The sequence below is a fragment of the Nerophis ophidion genome, linkage group LG21 (assembly GCF_033978795.1).
Source record: "Nerophis ophidion isolate RoL-2023_Sa linkage group LG21, RoL_Noph_v1.0, whole genome shotgun sequence".
NCBI classification, from domain to species: domain Eukaryota; kingdom Metazoa; phylum Chordata; class Actinopteri; order Syngnathiformes; family Syngnathidae; genus Nerophis; species Nerophis ophidion.
The window spans coordinates 18,529,783-18,550,605 of record NC_084631.1 but is presented as its reverse complement, the minus strand read 5'-3'; the positions used below and the strand labels follow the sequence as shown (position 1 = coordinate 18,550,605).

General features: G+C 40.3%; 1 protein-coding gene across 2 annotated transcripts in view; it reads left to right on the top strand.

The window, feature by feature from the left end:
• Nucleotides 1-20,823, top strand: part of med30 (mediator complex subunit 30) — a 133,775-nt gene that overhangs the window by 12,925 nt on the left and 100,027 nt on the right. The window contains exon 3 of one of the 2 annotated variants that reach the window (XM_061882071.1): nt 12,813-12,971. In XM_061882071.1, coding sequence (XP_061738055.1) covers nt 12,813-12,971 — 159 coding nt within the window. Of the gene's footprint in view, nt 1-12,812; nt 12,978-20,823 lie in introns of both variants that reach the window. The other variant, XM_061882070.1, reaches the window with a different exon arrangement.

The following is a 20,823-nucleotide window of genomic DNA, read 5'->3' as shown; positions in this document are numbered from 1 at the left end:
GGTGTTGATAGTGCACTGCTTCCCCTTCCTGAGGCGGCGGACGGTGGTCCAGAATCGCTTCGAAGCCGTCCGGAAGTCGTTTTCCATGGCTTCCCCGAACTCTTCCCATGTCCGAGTTTTGGCCTCCGCGACCGCTGAAGCTGCACACCGCTTGGCCTGTCGGTACCTGTCCACTGCGTCCGGAGTCCTATGAGCCAAAAGGACCCGATAGGACTCCTTCTTCAGCTTGACGGCATCCCTCACCGCTGGTGTCCACCAAGGGGTTTTAGGATTGCCGCCCCGACAGGCACCAACTACCTTGCGGCCACAGCTCCGATCTGCCGCCTCGACAATAGAGGTGCGGAACATGGTCCACTCGGACTCAATGTCCAGCACCTCCCTCGTGACATGTTCAAAGTTCTTCCGGAGGTGGGAATTGAAACTTTGTCTGACAGGAGACTCTGCCAGACGTTCCCAGCAGACCCTCACAATGCGTTTGGGCCTCCCAGGTCTGTCCGGCATCCTCCCCCACCATCGCAGCCAACTCACCACCAGGTGGTGATCGGTGGAAAGCTCCGCCCCTCTCTTCACCCGAGTGTCCATAACATGAGGCCGCAAATCCGATGACACAACTACAAAGTCGATCATGGAACTGCGGCCTAGGGTGTCCTGGTGCCAAGTGCACATATGGACACCCTTATGTTTGAACATGGTGTTTGTTATGGACAAACTGTGACGAGCACAAAAGTCCAATAACAAAACACCACTCGGGTTCAGATCCGGGCGGCCATTCTTCCCAATCACGCCTCTCCAGGTTTCACTGTCGTTGCCAACGTGAGCGTTGAAGTCTCCCAGTAGGACAAGGGAATCACCCGGGGGAGCACTTTCCAGTACTCCCTCGAGCGTTCCCAAAAAGGGTGGGTACTCTGAACTGCTGTTTGGTGCATAAGCACAAACAACAGTCAGGACCCGTCCCCCCACCCGAAGGCGGAGGGAGGCTACCCTTTCGTCCACCGGGTTGAACTCCAACGTACAGGCTTTGAGCCGGGGGGAAACAAGAATTGCCACCCCAGCCCGTCGCCTCTCACTGCCGGCAACGCCAGAGTGGAAGAGGGTCCAATCCCTCTCGAGAGAAGTGGTTCCAGAGCCCTTGCTGTGCGTCGAAGTGAGTCCGACTATATCCAGCCGGAATTTCTCGACTTCGCGCACTAGCTCAGGCTCTTTCCCCCCCAGTGACGTGACGTTCCACGTCCCAAGAGCTAGCTTCTGTAGCCGAGGATCGGACCGCCAAGTGCCCTGCCTTCGGCTGTCGCCCAGCTCACAATACATTCAGTGTTTTAGAATTTAGTTGATAAATATTCAATGTAAAAAAATTCAGTGGACAAAAATTCAGTTGAGTGTTAAAAAAATCAGGGTATTATAATTCAGTGTAAAATAAATCTGTGTCCAAAAATTTGCTGCTTCAAAATGTAAGACTCATTTCTGGTAAATTAAGACAGAAGCAATCGAGCCTGTTTCTGAACCAGTCAATGAGGTGTCAAGTTTGAAGTCACGTGACACGAGTCTTGCAAAATAGATTAAAATGCAGTTAACCGGGCTACCTGGGCATAATACATGGGAATTAACATTTTAATGTGGCCCGCTGCATATTTGCAAACCATATGGTTAGAATATGCAGTTTTGAGTGACGTATGAAGCTCTGGGAACAATGTGGGGCAGAGTGGGTGGGGCTTGTTAACAGGCCATGTCCACACGAACAACGCATATACAGGGGTTAAAACAATCTCCATTCACAAAAGAGTAGTCTCAAAACTGTTTATGTCTACACACAAACGCATACACCTTTTGTGAGATTTACAACAGTAACTATGAACAATAAAACACTAAATATTTGGAATATATGAACATTGCTCTCCTACTGCAGACCACCTCCTTGATCGACATATTTTATAATAGAGCAAGAGCAACAAAAGGCAACGAACACAGCAATAAATAAAGGCAAACGGATAAAAAAACATCTACTTATTCGATATAGTATCAGTTTCTACAGTTATCGTAGTGTGTTGTTCATCTATTAATGACCAAACTTTGTCTTGTGAACAGAGCTTATGTTCTAACATTTATTCCTGCCTCCATGATTGCATCCAAACATGTGTTCTTCTTTACGTTTACCTGAAAATCGTTATCCAGCAATCTGCTGGTCACATTGTGTATCACAGTTAGTTTCGCTGCACATCATTATACGTAGTAGTGATGGGTTGATGAGGCGTCATGTAGCGTTTCGAAATTTGCAAAACTGTATTGATATTGTGTCAATACTGTGTCACTAAATACTGACATCTGCTGGACATTAAAAATCCCTACAGGCAACCTATGGATCGACTCAACTGACACTGATTTTTTGACGTTATATATACAATAATATAAAGCAAGTCATTGTATTTCATTTAGGATTATTTCATATCTTCATTTAAATAAAAATATATTTTTTTATCTTTTTTAGATGCAATCAATAATAATGTGAACATGTATCATAACATGGAAATCTAAGAGAACATGTTGTGAATGAGGATACTTGTGGACTGGGAATTAAAAAAAAATACGCACTGTTGATTGATTGATTGAAACTTTTATTAGTAGGTTGCACAGTACAGTAGATATTCTGTACAATTGACCACTAAATGGTAACAGCAGAATAAGGTTTTCAACTTGTTTAAATCGGGGTCCACGTTAATCAATTCATGGTAAAAAGGTAATGGGTTTGAGCTGGATTTGAACAAATGCCCTAAGGCAGTGGTCCCCAACCACCGGGCTCGATGGTTACCGTGCCGCAGAATAATTTTTAAATAATTTTTATTTAAAAAAAAAATATATATATATTTTTTTTTTCATTAAATCAACATAAAAAACACAAGATACACTTACAATTAGTGCACCAACCCGAAAAAACTCCCCTTTTCATGACAAAAACCTCCCTTTTTCATGACAAAAAAAAAAAAAAAATCCCCCGCCAGGCCGTGGGACAAATTATCAAGCGTTGACTGGTCCACAGCTTCAAAAAGGTTGGGGACCACTGCCCAAAGGAACTCAACATGGACAACTACGGAGTGGCGCAGTGGGGAAAGTGGCCGTGCGCAACCCGAGGGGCACGGGTTCAAATCCCACCTAGAACCAACCTCGTCACGTCCGTTGTGTCCTGAGCAAGACACTTCACCCTTGCTCCTGATGGGTCCTGGTTGGCGCCTTGCATGGCAGCTCCCTCCATCAGTGTGTGAATGTGTGTGTGAATGGGTAAATGTGGAAGTAGTGTCAAAGCGCTTTGAGTACCTTGAAGGTAGAAAAGCGCTATACAAGTACAACCCATTTATCATTTATTATTTAACTACAGTCCTCCACTCTACCAACTGTGCTATCGAAGAGATTGCTTGTCACCGCTTTTTAATATAACCAATTGGATGGTTGTGTGGGTGGGACAATGCTGGAAACTTCGAGAAAACTGGATGAAACGACAAGGAAATGAACACAAATACCTTTTTTTCGATATATGATCAGCATATTCCCACACGACGGAAATGATCTCCGACGACTATAGATTACAAATGACCAACGACAAAAGTGCGGCGATTCTGTTGGCAGCAGCATCTCCTTGGCAGATGCGCTTCCTTATAAACACAGTTTGGCACGCAGACGTCAGTGCGAAACAGTTGGCGTATCGGTCACGTGACTTTCTAAAATCGGTATCCGCACCGACACAGGGTTTTGCTCTACGAACTCGACGCATGCACCGATGCATTGGTGTTGCCGGACCCATCACTAATACGTAGAAACCCATCCATCCATCCATTTTCTACTGCTTGTCCCTTTTGGGGCCGCAGGGGGTCGCTGGCGCCTATCAGCTGCATTCGGGCGGTAGGCGAGGTAGACCCTGAGCAAGTTGCCACCTCATCGCAGGGCCAACACAGATAGACAGACAACATTCACACTCACATTCACACACTAGGGCCAATTTTTTAGTGTTGCCAATGAACTTATCCCCAGGTGCATGTCTTTGGAAGTGGGAGGAAGCCGGAGTATCCGGAGGGAACCCACGCAGTCACGGGGAGAACAAGCAAACTCCACACAGAAAAATCCCGAGCCTGGGATTGAACCCAGGACTCCTCAGGACCTTCGTATTGTGAGGCAGATGCACTGACCCCTGTTCCACCGTGCTGTCCTACGTAGAAACCATGTCACTCAAAAGTGCAGATTTTAACCAGTGGAATCCTTTCCATAGTTCGAAAACATCCAGCAGGCCGCATTGTAATGTTAATTATTTTGTATTATGCCAAGCTAGACCAGTTAACTGCTTTTTGTATGCTGTTTTGCGAGACCCGTGTCACGTGACTTCAAACTTAGCATCTCAATGGCTGGTTCTGAGACAGGATCGATTGCTTCAGTCTTAAGAGCCTGGCTTTTTAAGCAGCAAATTTTTCCACACCAAATCTTTTAGTTTAATGTGGGCGCTGAACCGCAGATGTCGTCGTGGCCTGTGCAGCCCTTTGAGACACTTGATTTAGGGCTATATAAATAAACATTGATTGGTGGATTGATTGATTAAGGACTGAATTTTTTACACTGAATTTTTCAAAACTGTTTTTTTTTCCAGTGAATTTTTACACACGGATTTTCACAAAATTCAAATGTAAAACATTCCGTTTTAAATGAATTCAGTGTAAAAAAAGATTTCGTAATAAAGACACAAATTAAACTCTATACCTACTAGACATAACTATGAAACAGGGGTCTCAAACTCAATTTACCTGGGGGCCACCGGATGCAGAAACAGGGTGAGGCTAGGCCGCGAGAAAAGATTTCTGAAAAAATCTAACATGCACTTTTTAATGAATTCACCTTCTAGGATTTCCCGCCCTAGCAGCATACTTGCCAACCCTCCCGTTTTTTCCGAGAGACTCCCGACTTTCAGTGCACCTCCCAACAATCATTCTCCCGTGCTGGTCGTAGAGGGCGCCAAAGGCAGTATCATTATGGCACCCCCTAAATATTATTGTTTAGATGAAATTCGACGGAAATACAAAATAATGGTTGCCCTGAAATTAGGGAGTCTGCCGGAAAAATCTGGAGGATTGTTAAGTATGATGCTGTCATCGCCATCCATATTAAACTCGCGGGCCACACTGACAATACATTTTCATATCGAGGTGTGGGCTGCAAAATAAGGTCTCGCGCGCCGCATTTGGCCTGCAGGCCGCGTGTTTGAGACCCCTGCTCTAAAACATCTACAAAAACGTTTGGACAAGTGATTAAGATTTTAAAGAAGAACTAATTCTACTCATACTGTTTGGTTTACCTGTTTTGCAATAACTTATTGGTAATGTTTAGTTGAATACATATATTGCTTCATTTTGTCTAAATTGACATGGTCTATGCTGTTATAGCACAGCTTTTTGTTGTTTGTAGTGATGCAGCCATTATTTTAGTAATTAATTACTTTTATTGATTACTTTGTTCAATTAATCGAGTAATCGGATATGGGCAGCTTAGTGGCATGTGCCTCACAATACGAAGGTCCTGAGTAGTCCTGAGTTCAATCCTGGACTCAGGATCTTTCTGTGTGGAGTTTGCATGTTCTCCCCGTGACTGCGTGGGTTCCCTCCGGGTACTCCGGCTTCCACTTACCTCCAAAGACATCCACTTGGGGATAGGTTGATTGGCAACTCTAAATTGGCCCTAGTGTGTGAATGTTGTCTGTCTTTCCGTGTTGGCCCTGTGATGAGGTGGTGACTTGTCCAGGGTGTACAAAGCCTTCCGCCTGAATGCAACTGAGATAGGCTCTAGCACCACCCGCGACCCCAAAAGGACAAGCGGTAGAAATGGATGGATGGAGTCATCGGATAACACACTTCATAGCCTCAATGCCTATATTTTAGGGAAAGTAGTTGAAATAAACAAATTTTGTTTTGCTTGTCGTTACCTTCATACTTTCATGCACATTATTAACATTAAAATTGCACTTTTAACATGTGTGCATTAATAAAAACTAGAAAATTCCCCCGTAAATATTGATAGGCCTGCTATCTGCGTCCTGGACCTCCTTGGAAGCCGCCATGCTTTAGAGGATGGTGCCGAGTGTCTGAATTCGAGAGTTTTAGATGTAACTGTACAAAATGAGCTACACAGCTAGCCTAAAATGTTAGCATGCTTACATAAAATTGCTAACATTTAGCATGTGTGCTAACGTGAGCATAATAAGAGTTATCATGTCTCACATATCAATTAACACGGCTGTAAGGTGTTTGGCTTCAGAAAATAGAGAAAAAATCGTAAAATTAAATGAAAAAGTTAGCATGCTCGAGTTAGCTCGCTAGCATGCTATCATTTGCATGCTAAAAGTTAACAAGTGTCACATACCAAGTTATATGCCTCTGGTGTAAACAGTAGCAAAACTAGCTCAAAAAGTTAGTACGCTGATGTTAGCATTCTTGCAAGCTAATGTTAGCATGCTAACAGTTAGCTTGTGTCACATACCAAGTTATTTGACTCTAAGGCAGTGGTTCTTAACCTGGGTTCGATTGAACCCTAGGGGTTCGGTGAGTCGGCCTCAGGGGTTCCTTCCGACCCTTCACCGCAGAGGTCGAGACACACCTGACTTATCGTGCAAATAAAAACTTCTCCATATTAGCGTATTATAAATACGGCCACAGCAGAAATCACACTGATTTGCAAGTGTGTAATTTGTTGTGAGTTCATGCACTGTGTTGGTTTTGTTCTTTGAACAAGGTTATGTTTGCGTATGGCTCATTTTGTGCACCGGTAAAAAAAAACAACTTTTGACTTGAATTTGAAAAAAAAAAAAATATATATATTTTTCACTAAAGAAGCGTTCGGTGAATGCACATATGAAACTGGTGGGGTTCGGTACCTCCAACAAGCTTAAGAACCACTGCTCTAAGGTGTATGGCTGGGGAATTAAATAAATGATAAATAGGTTGTACTTGTATAGCGCTTTTCTACCTTCAAGGTACTCAAAGCGCTTTGACACTACTTCCACATTTACCCATTCACATTAGATGAAAAAAAGAGTACACTTTGCAAAAAAAGTTAGCAATTTAATCTTAGCATGCTAACTATTACATGCTAACAGTTTACAAGTGTCACGCACCACGTACTATGACTCTGGGGTAAACGGTAGGAAAACTAGCTCAGAAAGTTAGCATGCTAATGATTATTATTTTCAAAAAATAATGAACAGCTAGAACAGATGGAAAGATCGGAAATTTATCAATCGTTTTAAGTGTTAAAAGTAAAACCAAAAAATTCAAAAGTTTGACTATTTTTCACACTTATATGACTGGGACCCTTTTGGGTCCCCAAGACCTTCTGTGTAATTTTTTTTGTTTGATTGTTTTTTTAACTGTCATAGCTCAAAAAAATATTAAATAACTAAAGGTAACATTCATTACTAACTTTAAAATTGCACTTTTAACATGTGTGCATTAGTGCAAATAAAAAAACTGCTGTTTGCCACAACACACACCCCACTGCTCAGGGAAACTATGTCTATGTTTTATTAAATTTTGTGTTTGTAAATGTTTATTGACAAAGCATGCTTGAACCAATGAAATAAATGAAGTGTTTTTAGCAGCACATCATAATGAATTCATCAACAAAATGGCCCCCAATACCACCCAAAAGGCCCCAATGTTGCACAAAGGTTGTCATGTTACCAAACCTAACCTTTCCCAACCTCCATACAATTACAATCTTAATAGCGTGTCTTTGTAGCAGGGGTCACCGACGCGGTGCCCGCGGGCACCAGGTAGCCCGTAAGGACCAAATGAGTAGCCCACTGGCCTGTTCTAAAAATAGCTCAAATACCAGCACTTACCAGTGAGCTGCCTCTATTTTTTAAATTGTATTTATTTACTAGCAAGCTGGTCTCGCTTTGCTCGACATTTTTAATTCTAAGAGAGACAAAACTCAAATAGAATTAGAAAATCCAAGAAAATATTTTAAAGACTTGGTCTTCACTTGTTTAAATAAATTCATAATTTTTTTTACTTTGCTTCTTATAACTTTCAGAAAGACAATTTTAGCGAAAAAATACAACCTAAAAAATTATTTTAGGATTTTTAAACACATATACCTTTTTACCTTTTAAATTCCTTCTTCTTCTTTCCTGACAATTTAAATCAATGTTCAAGTATATATATATTTTTTATTGTAAAGAATAATAAATACATTTTAATTTAATTCTTCATTGTAGCTTGTTTTTTTGACAAACAATATTTGTGAAAGATTTCTTCAAATTTATTATGAATTCAAATAAAATATTCTGGCAAATCTAGAAAATCTGTAGAATCAAATTTAAATCTTATTTCAAAGTCTTTTGAATTTCTTCCAAAATTTTTGTTCTGGAAAATCTAGAAGAAATAATGATTTGTCTTTGTTAGAAATATAGCTTGGTCCAATTTGTTATATATTCTAACAAAGTGCAGATTGGATTTTAACCTATTTAAAACATGTCATCAAAATTCTAAAATTAATCTTAGTCAGGAAAAATTACTAATGATGTTCCATAAATTGTTTTTTGAAATTTTTCAAAAAGATTCGAATTAGCTAGTTTATGTCTTCATTTTTTTCAGTTGAATTTTTAATTTTAAAGAGTCGAAATTGAAGATAAACCATTTTTAAAAATTTAATTTTAATTTTTTTTCGAGTTTTCTCCTCTTTTAAATTGTTCAATTAAGTGTTTTTTTTTAAAAATCATGTATTCTCTACAAAAAACCTTCCGTAAATGGAAAAAAAAAAATGTACGACGGAATGACAGACAGAAATACCCATTTTTTTTTTATATATATAGATTTATTTATTAAAGGTAAATTGAGCAAATTGGCTATTTCAGGCAATTTATTTGAGTGTGTAAACTGGTAGCCCTTCACATAAATCACTACCCAAGAAGTAGCTCTTGGTTTAAAAAAGGTTGGTGACATAGTGTTAAAAATGAGACCATAAAGATAGAGACGTTATCTATACCCATACTTCTACCTAACAGAATATTAACTAAGTAGGAGACAAACTAAACCCCTTTTACTTGGTATGGTCTGGTGATGTCAGTGATGACATCATCAAGCTTGCAAAACCAGGAAGTAACTAGTGGCTCCGCCCCAAACATTCCTGAAGGTGAGCTGCCTAACACATGTATCTTGCAACAGATCAATCTAACTGAGACTAAACTAGTATTGTGTCTTACTAAGTACTGCTGTAAATGTAGGCAAACCAATATCATAATGTGAATTTTGACCTTTTGGGACAAATAATAAGTGACAAACTACCAATACATTTCAATCTTTAACATTGACATTATTTTATATATACTCTACCAACCGGTATAGCTCGGTTGGTAGAGTGGCCGTGCCAGCAACTTGAGGGTTGCAGGTTCGATTCCCGCTTCCGCCATCCTAGTCACTGCCGTTGTATCCTTGGGCAAGACACTTTACCCACCTGCTCCCAGTGCCACCCACACTGGTTTAAATGTAACTTAGATATTGGGTTTCACTATGTAAAGCGCTTTGAGTCACTAGAGAAAAGCGCTATATAAATATAATTCACTTCACTTCACTTTTTCAAAACAACATATCATTCATATGCATTGATAAAAATAATGTTGTTGTTGTACTTTTGTGGAATTCCATGGCTGGAGCTTAACTTGCCATAGGTGATGAAATGTAAATATGTATAATCAACAAGCTACACAGTCTCTTGTGAGGATGTTTCTGGGAAAAAAAAAAAATCAACAACACTAATCCTCTTCCTTTTCCTCTTTTTTTTGGAGGAAATGTTAAAAGGCAACTTGCTCAAAGTTGCATTTAGTAACCAAATAATATAACACCACCACCAGCTAGTGTATGTAACTATTAGTGGTTTAAAAAGAAAAATCCCCATTTTTGACGATAACTAATTACCGTATTTTTCGGATTATAAATCGCTCCGGAGTATACCTCGCACCGGCCGAAAATGCATAATAAAGAAGGGAAAAAACATATATACGTCGCGCTGGGGTATAAGTCGCATTTTGGGGAGAAATGTATTTGATAAAGTCCAACACCAAGAATAGACATTTGAAAGGCAATTTAAAATAAATAAAGAATAGTGAACAACAGGCTGAATAAGTGTACGTTATATGACGCATAAATAACCAACGGAGAAGGTGCCTGGTATGTTAACGTAACATATTATGGTAAGAGTCATTCAAATGACTATAACATATAGAACATGCTATACGTTTACCAAACAATCTATCACTCCTAATCGATAAATCCCATGAAATCTTCTTCCTCGATGTCGCTTCTTAACAGCTCTGCCAACTCCATAGGTATGCGCCGCTTCCTCTTGTTTTTTGCTGCATATTTCACTACGTCCAGCTTGTAATTTGCAGTACATGATTTCTTTTTCGGTGCCATTTTTGTTCAGCCCTTCTCAGTTTTTACAAGTTACTGCCAATGATGAAATTATCCATTTTAATAGCTACGGCAGTAGCATATAGCAGTTAGCATTCCATGACCCACAATGCACTTCTGCCATGACCCTCCCCCGCCGAATTCATATTGGTTGACGTGTGTGTGACGATTGCTGACGTGTGTGACGATTGCTGACATTTTCTTCGTCTCTTCCGCGAATGAGATACATAATATTATTTGATATTTTACGGTAATGTGTTAACAATTTCACTCCGGAGTATATGAAAAAAACTATGACATAGACTGCGACTTATAGTCCGGAAATTACGGTGTATTGAAGATAATTGTTAGCTAGCATTCATGCACTTGCCTGTAGAGTGCAATCTCAGAGAAGCAACCAACAATCTACAGATATGTTATGATAGAACAGGGGTGTCCAAACTTTGATTTAGGGGCCGAATTGGGCTAAAAAAAATGTGGTCGATAGTTGAAAGCAGACTGCCTGTAAAGTAACTGAATAAATGAAAATATATATATAACGTTTGTCTACATATATTAATATAATGGATATATAATTGTTTGTAGCCTGTGTAAGTCGAATCCTACCTTGTTTACTTCTGTTTCAACCTCCTTAAAGTTTTGTAATCAAGCAGCTAAAATGCGACAAACATGGATAAATATTGACAGCATTTTGCATTTCCCCATCATGCACTGTAATGCATTTAAATCAATGTAATTTTGAATTGTTTATGGTGCATGGAGTTGCAGGTTGTTTTATGTGTGACCATGTGTGTTGATGTTTTGGTGCTGGTTGCATTTTTTTTTGCGCCATAACTGGGGAAGGTTATTTGGATTGGGTCATACAAGTTAATTTGCTCTGCTCACTTCTAACCACAATTTATGGTCATTGTCCTGAAGTACTCGCATCATCCATACGATTGTGGCAAAGTTGCAGCAATTAAATTGTCATATATTTAAAATAATAAAAAAACTCCCCACGGTCCAGATTGTCAACGCCAAATTGAGACCTCCGAATTCGGGAGATGGGGTGGCGAGGTTGGGGTGGAGGGGAGTTGGCGGTAGCGGGGGGTGTATATTGCAACGTCCGGGAAGAGTTAGTGCTGCAAGGGTTCTGGGTATTTGTTCTGTTGTGTTTATGTTGTGTTACGGTGCGGATGTTCTCCCAAAATCTGTTTGTCATTCTTGGTTGGTGTGGGTTCAAAGTGTGGCGCATATTTGTAACAGTGTTAAAGTTGTTTATACGGCCACCCTCAGTGTGACCTGTATGGCTGTTGACCAAGTATGCCTTGCATTCACTAATGTGTGTAGAAGCCACATATAAAACAGCCGGGACGGTGTTTGTACGGAGGAAAAGCGGACGTGACGACAGGTTGTAGAGGACGCTAAAGGCAGTGCCTTTAAGGCACGCCTTCATTATTGATGCCCGGGTGGAAATCGGGAGAAATTCGGGAGAATGGTTGCGCCGGGAGATTTTCGGGAGCGGCACTGAAATTCGGGAGTCTCCCGGGAAAATCGGGAGGGTTGGCAAGTATGGCTCGGACACACTTGTGATAGAATATACCGTATTCTTCGGACTATAAGTCGCATTTTTTTTCATAGTTTGACCAGGGGTGCGACTTATACTCAGGAGCGACTTATGTCTGAAATTGTTAACACATTACCGTAAAATATCAAATAATATTATTTAGCTCATTCACGTAAGAGACTAGATGTATAAGATTTCATGGGATTTAGCGATTAGGAGTGACAGATTGTTTGGTAAACATATAGCATGTTCTATATGTTATAGTTATTTGAATGACTCTTACCATAATATGTTACGTTAACGTACCAGGCACGTTCTCCGTTGGTTATTTATGCGGCATATAACGTACACTTATTCAGCCTGTTGTTCACTATTCTTTATTTATTTTAAATTGCCTTTCAAATGTCTATTCTTCGTGTTGGGTTTTATCAAAAAAATTTCCCCCAAAAATGCGACTTATACTTCAGTGCGACTTATATGTTTTTTTCCTTCTTTATTATGCATTTTCGACAGGTGCGACTTATACTCCGAAAAATACAGTACATTCAATGATAGAATAGAGTAGAATGGAATAGCTAACGTTTAGTAGCTAAACTTTGCCAAATTGCTGCATACATCATGCATGTGTGTTTTGTGGAGTGTAGTTTATGTTCTAAAAGAGTTTAGTAATGCTGACAATTCTCTGGAAAGTTAGCGCCCTCTAGGCAGCCGCATAAGGTTGCAAACAGACCCTTTTAATGGAGGACTACAATTCAAGAGTGCATTTTACAGTCAGCAGGGATCAATGTGGGCCTTTTACTTAACACAACATTTCCTCTGGTGCCTTTCAGCTGCCTAATGGAGTCACTTACCACCCCAACACCCACCAGGACAGGCTGGGGAAACTGCAAGAGCATCTTCGCATGCTTTCCGTCCTGTTCCGCAAGCTGCGCCTCGTCTACGACAAGTGCTCTGAAAACTGTGCTGGGCTGGACCCTATACTTCCTGAGGTACAAGTTAGTATTCATATTAATAATTTGCTTTATACTCTCGCAAAAGTCGCAGAACTCAGGTAAAATGATCAGACCAAAAACAGAACATTCCTCAATGATACGGCTTGTTTATTCTCTTACATTCGTTAGCACTTTTTGATTGGATTGCATCTCTTCAATCAGAAAACCCAAGTTCACCTTTCGAACCTACCGGAATGTATTTGCTGACTTGCAATTCGATTGAGTCATGACTTCACTTAAGGTTTTATGAGGCAAATGATTATTCTGACACCGAGTTGAACTTTTTTTGTATAGCGATTCTCAAGCCGAGGTACAGTACTTAATGAAATACGTCATGTTTTTAGAGGGGAATTTTTGGGGGGGCAATTTTACCCGTCTTTATCAATCCCATATGTAAGACAAGAACGCACACCTTTCTCTTTCTTGTGTGTTCTAAATAATAAAAAAAACAGCAAGCAGGAGGCGGCTAACAATTCAGGTAATCGGAATTGACCTATTCCACCTCTAAAGAAATTGAAAAAAACTAATAAGGCTTTATTTCCATGTTATGTATGCAATGTGGTAACAGGCACATTCATGAGAACATATATTACTTACAGTATATAATATTTGTGTCACTATTAAGGATGAGTACCATTCACATTTCAACCGATACGGTACAGATTCTGGGTACCTGGGAATCAAGACCGGTGCCGTACGATACCAGTTTTCGGTACTTTTGTGTGTGCTCATGTGTTGTTAAACATTTTTTTAATAATAATATCATTAGTTGTTGTTTAACAATGTGCTGAAAAACTTGGTGTTTAGTTGCTAAATGACAGGATAGTAGACTCTGCCTGCATTTGCAATTCTAATAAATTCAATCAATCAATCAATCAAAGTTTATTTATATAGCCCTTAATCACAAGTGTCTCAAAGGGCTGCACAACCCACAATGTCTTCCTCGGCTCTGTTGAGTAAGGAAGGGTCTCAATAGCCACGTGTACATGGACAACAATTATTTAATTGATCATCATTTAGATTATAAAAATGGGACCCATTACCTCCCTGCTTGGCACTCAACATAAAGGGTTGGAATTGGGGGTTAAATCACCCAAAATGATTCCCGGGTGCGGCCACCGCTGCTGCCCACTGCTCCCCTCACCTCCCAGGGAGTGAGCAAGGGTGACGGGTCAAATGTAGAGAATCCTTTTGCCACACCTAGTGTGTGTGTGACAATCATTGGTACTTTAACTTTAACTTTAGAATGTTAGGTGTACATGTACCGTTACTATGAATTGATTACCTTGGACCCCGACTTAAACAAGTTGAAAAACTTATTCGGGTGTTACCATTTAGTGGTCAATTGTACAGAATATGTACTGAACTGTGCAATCTACTAATAAAAGCTTCAATCAATCAATCAATCAATCAATCAATCAATCAATCAATCAAAACCCTGAAAAAAATTATCTAATTATGACATTTATTTTTATGCATCACACCTTAAATCGAGATACTTTACTGTGACATGTGCAGAACCGAACATACACGGAAAGGTATATTATAATTTGTGCTGTGACGCCATTTTTTGGAAGAGTTCGCTCACTTCAGCCTGTTCAGTGGCTTTGTGGTTAGAGTGTTCCGCCCTAGGATTGGTAGGTCGGGAGCTCAAACACCTGTCGGGTCATACCAAAAACTATAAAAATGTGACCCATTACCTCCCTGCTTGGCACTTACCATCAAAGATTGCAATTGGGGGTTAAATCACCAAAATGATTCCTGAGCACGGCCACCGCTGCTGCTCACTGCCCCCTTCACCTCCCAGGTGATGGAACAAGGGGATGGGTCAAATGCAGAGGGTAATTTCACCTCACCTAGTGTGTGAGTGACTTTCAGTGGTACTTTAACTTTCAGGTGCTGAAGAAGCAGTAGGCTTCCACTGTAGACAAACATGACTTTGTGCAATTATGCTTGTTCGACGTTATTTTTTTCATTCTGTTCACTACTTTTGTTTTACATCTCTTTTTGAGATGGACGTGTTCTGTGCTTTTTATGTTGTGATTATGTACCGGGGGCGGCGCCACTTCATGTTACGACATTCTGTGTATGTGTTTGAGGCTAGCAGTTAGCACTTGGAGTAGCTCTAAGGTCGTGAATAAAAAAGATTGTTAAGACGACAACTGCATCCCTTCTTTTATTGTTACATCGGCACTTGATGCTTGATACATACTCTTTTTTTTGCTAGTTTCGTTTTAAAGCAACAAACTCAACGGTGTATAATGCTACGTCTGGATATGTTGAGTGGGGCGAAGGGAGGGGGGGGGGGGGGGATGGTGTGTGCCGACAACAGCAAGACAATTACTTCATTCTGAGACTATTAAACGTAGTCCCCCTTCCACCACTAAAGTATAGCTGACATCAAAGACATGCGCAGTAAGGATAATTCTAACCCAAATTCAGAAGGTGTGTTTCCATGCGGTATAGCTCGGTTGGTAGACTGGGGTTCCACTTGTGGGTTCCAGGTTCAATCCCCGCTTCTGCCAACCTAGTCACTGCTGTTGTGTCTTGCCCAAGGACCCACCTGCTACAGTGCTACCCACACTGGTTTAAATGTAACTTAGATATTGGGTTCCACTGTGTAAAGCGCTTTGAGTCACTAGAGAAAAGCGCTATATAAATATAATTCACTTCACAATCTGAATGACTATCGGCATAAGCCACCCGTTTTGACCGGTATTCAATTTTAATCCGAACGTGTGATTGATCCAGAATATAGATTGGTTGCAATCACATGACCTAGAGGCACATTTGTGCACTTCAGGGTTTCTGGTGATTAGGCTAAATTTTTTTTAACCTGAATCAGTGCAGTTTTTGGCTTATTTGTAAATGTGTAGAGGCAAATATAAAAGTAATCATGAACAAAAATATTTTAAAATGGGATGGTGTGGATTTCCTGTCACAAATATCAGTTCCATCTACAATTCATGTCTGCAGTTATTATGTGAAGCATATTTTCTTTTATTATTTAGCTGTGTATGTCCCTGTTGTTCAGCCTGAATCTTTGCTAGTAATGTTAAGATTCAGTACAATGCTGGCTAAAACAGAAGGCTTTTGGAGGAAGTAGACCATTTTTACCCCACATCCGCTCCTCTTTATAGACACACAATAACAATCCTTACTCTGGGGGAGTCTAATGTCAACTACTCCCTCTAGGTGTTTCTTTTCCACACTTCAAGACTAATTTGTCCCACACAGGTGATTCTCCAGAGTGCCTTTGAGTGCCGTCTGAAAAAAAACAGCACATGTGCTCTGCTGCACGCTCTTTTTCTTCATGCCTGGCCAGACACACGCCAAATACAAACATTTATGCAGTGTCTTACTACGCCGTTTGTACCAAGAATTGATTTACGTGGACCCCTACTTAAACAAGTTGAAAACCTTATTCGGGTATTACCATTTAGTGGTCAATTGTACAGAATACATACTGAACTGTGCAATCTACTAATAAAAGTTTCAATCAATCAATCACACAGACATGCATGTTAATATACACACTCACTGGTACACTGCACTCATGCAGTCAGTAGGGGTACATACAGCTAAACTATACCCCTATTAAAGTCTGTTTGATTGGATTTATGCATTAATGGAGTGCACTACATGACTGCAACCAGCACAGGTATAATTGATTTAGTGTCATTTAAAAATGTCCGCTATGGGAAGTTAAACTACAGCCAAAAAGACCGGGACAGCATTACTCTGCTTAAAATGATTTGTATTGAAACAGAAAATTCAGAGAAAGATTATTCTGTCTCATTATGAATAAGAACAAAAAAACTTAATGGAACCTGTTTAATCAAGGCCCCTCAGATTTGCTGGTTTATGGGCTGACAAAAAGGGTTGTCAACATAACCGGAAACCAGTATTTCCGGTTAGTATTTGTTCCTTGTATTTACTTGTGACTTAAGGTTGTGTGCTGACTTTGCTTTCTTTCATTTGTGAATATTTTTTGAATTCTTGTGTTTTAATGACATTTGAAATCCTTATGCAACAGTTGCTGTGGTAATTTTATTTTACAGCTTAAATTATATATCGATATACACGATATATCACGGGTTTGTCTCTGTGTGATATAGAAAATGACTATATTGTGATATTCGAATATATGTTGTCATGCAGTTGCTTTTAGTTGCGGCAGTACATTACAGGCTGTTCTTGCTCTTTCCTGTCGCTCCTTCTCACAGACAAGCAGGCGCACATATGTTACTTAATGTCATGTCATACGTCACATACATATACGCCCTCGCGGACCAGAGAGGTAACAGCGTGGGTAACGTTAGTTGTGATGCTAGCAGAGCTGTGCGACTGGTAATACGAGAGAAAGAAGGTGCGAATGAAGGAAGAATTCATTCCCAAGAAAAACTCCAGGGGGTCCATCGTCTGGCGGTGGTTTGGCTTCAAGTGGGAATATGTGGAACAGACAACCGTAATAAGTCAAACCTGCAGCACAAGCGTTGCTATAAAAAGTAGCATCACTGCTAATATGTAGCATCATTTGAAAAGTCACCTGCTAAAGAATGAAGAGAATTTCATAACTTCCGTAGAAACCTACCACATAGCGAAGGATGAATACTATTTGATTTGTTATTATGCAGTGCTTATTTTTAAAAATAACTCTGGCCTATTGGTTAGAGTGTCCGCCCTGAGATCGGTAGGTTGTGAGTTCAAACCCCGGCCGAGTCATACCAAAGACTATAAAAATGGGACCCATTACCTGCCTGCTTGGCACTCAGCATCAAGGGTTGGAATTGGGGTTAAATCACCCAAAATTATTCCCAGGCGCGGCACTGCTGCTGCCCACTGCTCCCCTCACCTCCCAGGGCGTGAACAGGGGGGGATGAGTCAAATGCAGAGGACAAATTTCACCACACCTCGTGTGTGTGTGTGACTATCATCGGTACTTTAACTTAACTTTGTATATGTATGTTTGTACAGCAAATGTGTGTGTTTGGATGTACAATATGTACTGTATTTGTGTATGTATGTGGGAGCGTATGTACCAATGTATGTGGGTAAGTACCTATGTGTATGAATGAAAGAATGTGTATGTATAAATGAATGAATTAATGAAATCCCTTATTTTCAAGTTGTGGTGGTAATGAAATTGCTGTGGCGGTGCGCTTCATTCATTTACAATAAGGGGAAACCCTGGATACTACACTAGCTATCAATAGTATCGACATCCGGATCATTCAGCCCTACTTTTCTTTTACTCGAGTTCTCAAGTGATGATGATACTTGGATGAAACCTCTGTTTATTTTCCGCCATGGTGGTAAGAATTAGTATTTTAGATACGCATTTGCTTGTGCTCAAATTTGAGCCGATGATCTGGCAAGACATGCAACCTCCTGCAATTAATGCACGCACCTCTTACATCCGTGTATTAAAGAATATGGAAATAGAATTGTTTCTCTTGAGCGTGCATCCCTTTTGAAGGAATCCTTCACATGATTACAATCTTTAGCCATGTAGACACTGTGACACAACTGCGGTAAATATCAGTTAAAAAAAGCTGATCCCATGATCGGGATCGGGACATCTCTAACTGCAATCACAAGTGCGCCTGAACCAGTAAGGTAGTGTTGCATTTGGAACAGATGTTCCTCTTTTTGGGAATTTAAGTTGCTGGTCACCCCCAAGTTCTTTTGATGACACATAAGCTGATTTTAAAGGAATCCCAGACAGAGTAGGTATTCTAAAATGTTATTCCAAAGCTTTGGGAGACCAATCTATGAACAACACCTTCAAATCGCAACGCCCAAGTTGATCTGAAAATATTCCGGAAGTCTTGCCTTTTTCAATACGCCGCTTGCCTTCCCCTCTCCCCTACAGAGAGAATAAACTTATCTATTGTCTTCCTCAGCTGGAGCCAACCTGCATTCCGAGCACAAGGTCGTCAACAGTGTACCATCGGTCAGGAGATAGGGAAAAGATAAACAGAGTACAAGATAGAACACTAGCTATTTCAAATATGACTATGGAATAAAAAAAATAACTTTTAAATATGGATATATGTAGATATCTATCTCCGTCGGTAGTTAGGTAGGTCTTTATTGTCATTGCACAAATACAATGAAGCTTTCGTTTTGAGCACAACCCCGTTCAAGATTAGAAAAACAAACAAAGGGTTACAGAACAGGAACGTTAATGGGTCGCCACAAGGCGCCCTGTGAAAGATGGGAAAAAGGTAAACCCTGGGGGAAGATGAATAAATAAATACAATCCAGACTTTGCTCCTAAGTGGACCCATACTGGAGTGGGAAAAGAACTCCATAGCAAAGCACATATACATATTACAACATATATCTCAAGACTTGCAACAGAGGGGAAGGAGTGGGGACTACGGTGGCAGGCTGCAGCTCTTCAGGCGCTGCCCAGCCGTCCATCACTCACTAAGGGATTCGCGTTGAGAGCGTTGGATGGGCGGTGGGGTATGTGTGTGTGGCGTATTTTTTTGTGGCTGCATGTGTGTGCAAGCCTGCTGCGTGTCTCTGTTCCACGGCCTTGTTCCTCAGTTAGTTTGATTGTTTTCACTTCTGACCAAACCCACTAATTACGGTTAAAAAAAACACAATTTAGTGAATATGTCATTGTTGTGATGTAAACTTTCATTGAGTTGTCATGGCATCAAAGCCATTTTTCCTCTACCGGTCTTATTAAAATGCTTCTTTGCTTCGGTTCAGGGCTGACCAGCCGTTAGCATAGCACACATGCTCGTCCGGGAAGAAGCATTGTTATTCTTGGCCCCTGTGTGGTTACCATTCATCACCCTGGACATTTCAGGTGCCTGCCTGACAGCTTGCTCACTACTGGCTGCCCCAAACTGGAAGTGGAATCAATGACTCAGGCAGTGTGACCTCATTGCAGCCTAATTTGCAGCAGACCTGATTTAATGAACAGCTGGACCAAAAGCACATGTTGTTGTTTCTTTTTTCTTTCCAGCTGTTGTCTTGGCCTAATTCTCGAGCCCTGACCTACTCCTTATTTTTCTTCCCTTTTCTTGCTCTTACACTTTTATTCATCCCTCGTCTGACCTCATCAGACCATTTCTTTCAAGTTTATTGTGGTTGTGTTCCTACTTTCTTCTTTCCATTCAGGTTATTGTTCCCCTCTTTTTTTTCTTGCAACAAGGCAACCAGGTGAACTTCATTAGCCCATTCTTTCTTCTTTGTCGTAGGAAACCACATCCATCTTTAGATGGGGGAGGCAGGAGTTTATGACTTACACAGGCACACACATTACATTCGTCATTCATCTTCGCCACCTCACTCAGCACATTTCAGCTGCCAAAGTCAGCCTACTACCTTTTTAAACGCTTATAAATTCTTAGCTGTGTTGGTGCCCTTATACAATTCCACCTCTCTTGTATTCTTGAACCAGAAACCAACTTCATTTGTGGCTAATAATGTCTCATATTCTGTTCATTTCCTTGTGGTCATCTCTCGACAAGACTCAGTGCATTTTAGCTCAAATTGGGCCTGATCTACTCAGATATAAATAACAAGTGCTAAATAGTGCATACTTTTTTTTTTATAACATTAGTGGGTATGTTGCAGGTAATATACTAAGATTTAGTAGTACTAATAGTAGTTTATTTTGGACATGTTAAAAACAAAGCAAAATAAATAATACAATTGATATAATCTTTACAGTAAAGTACAGAAATAGAAACAAATACTTCACAATGAAAACGCCTACAAAATTAAAATAATACATAATGGTTAGGTTTTTTTCATATCCAAAAAAGAGTGGGAAAAAGTGAAACATATTTACTCCCACCCCTCATTTATAAATCAAATAACTACC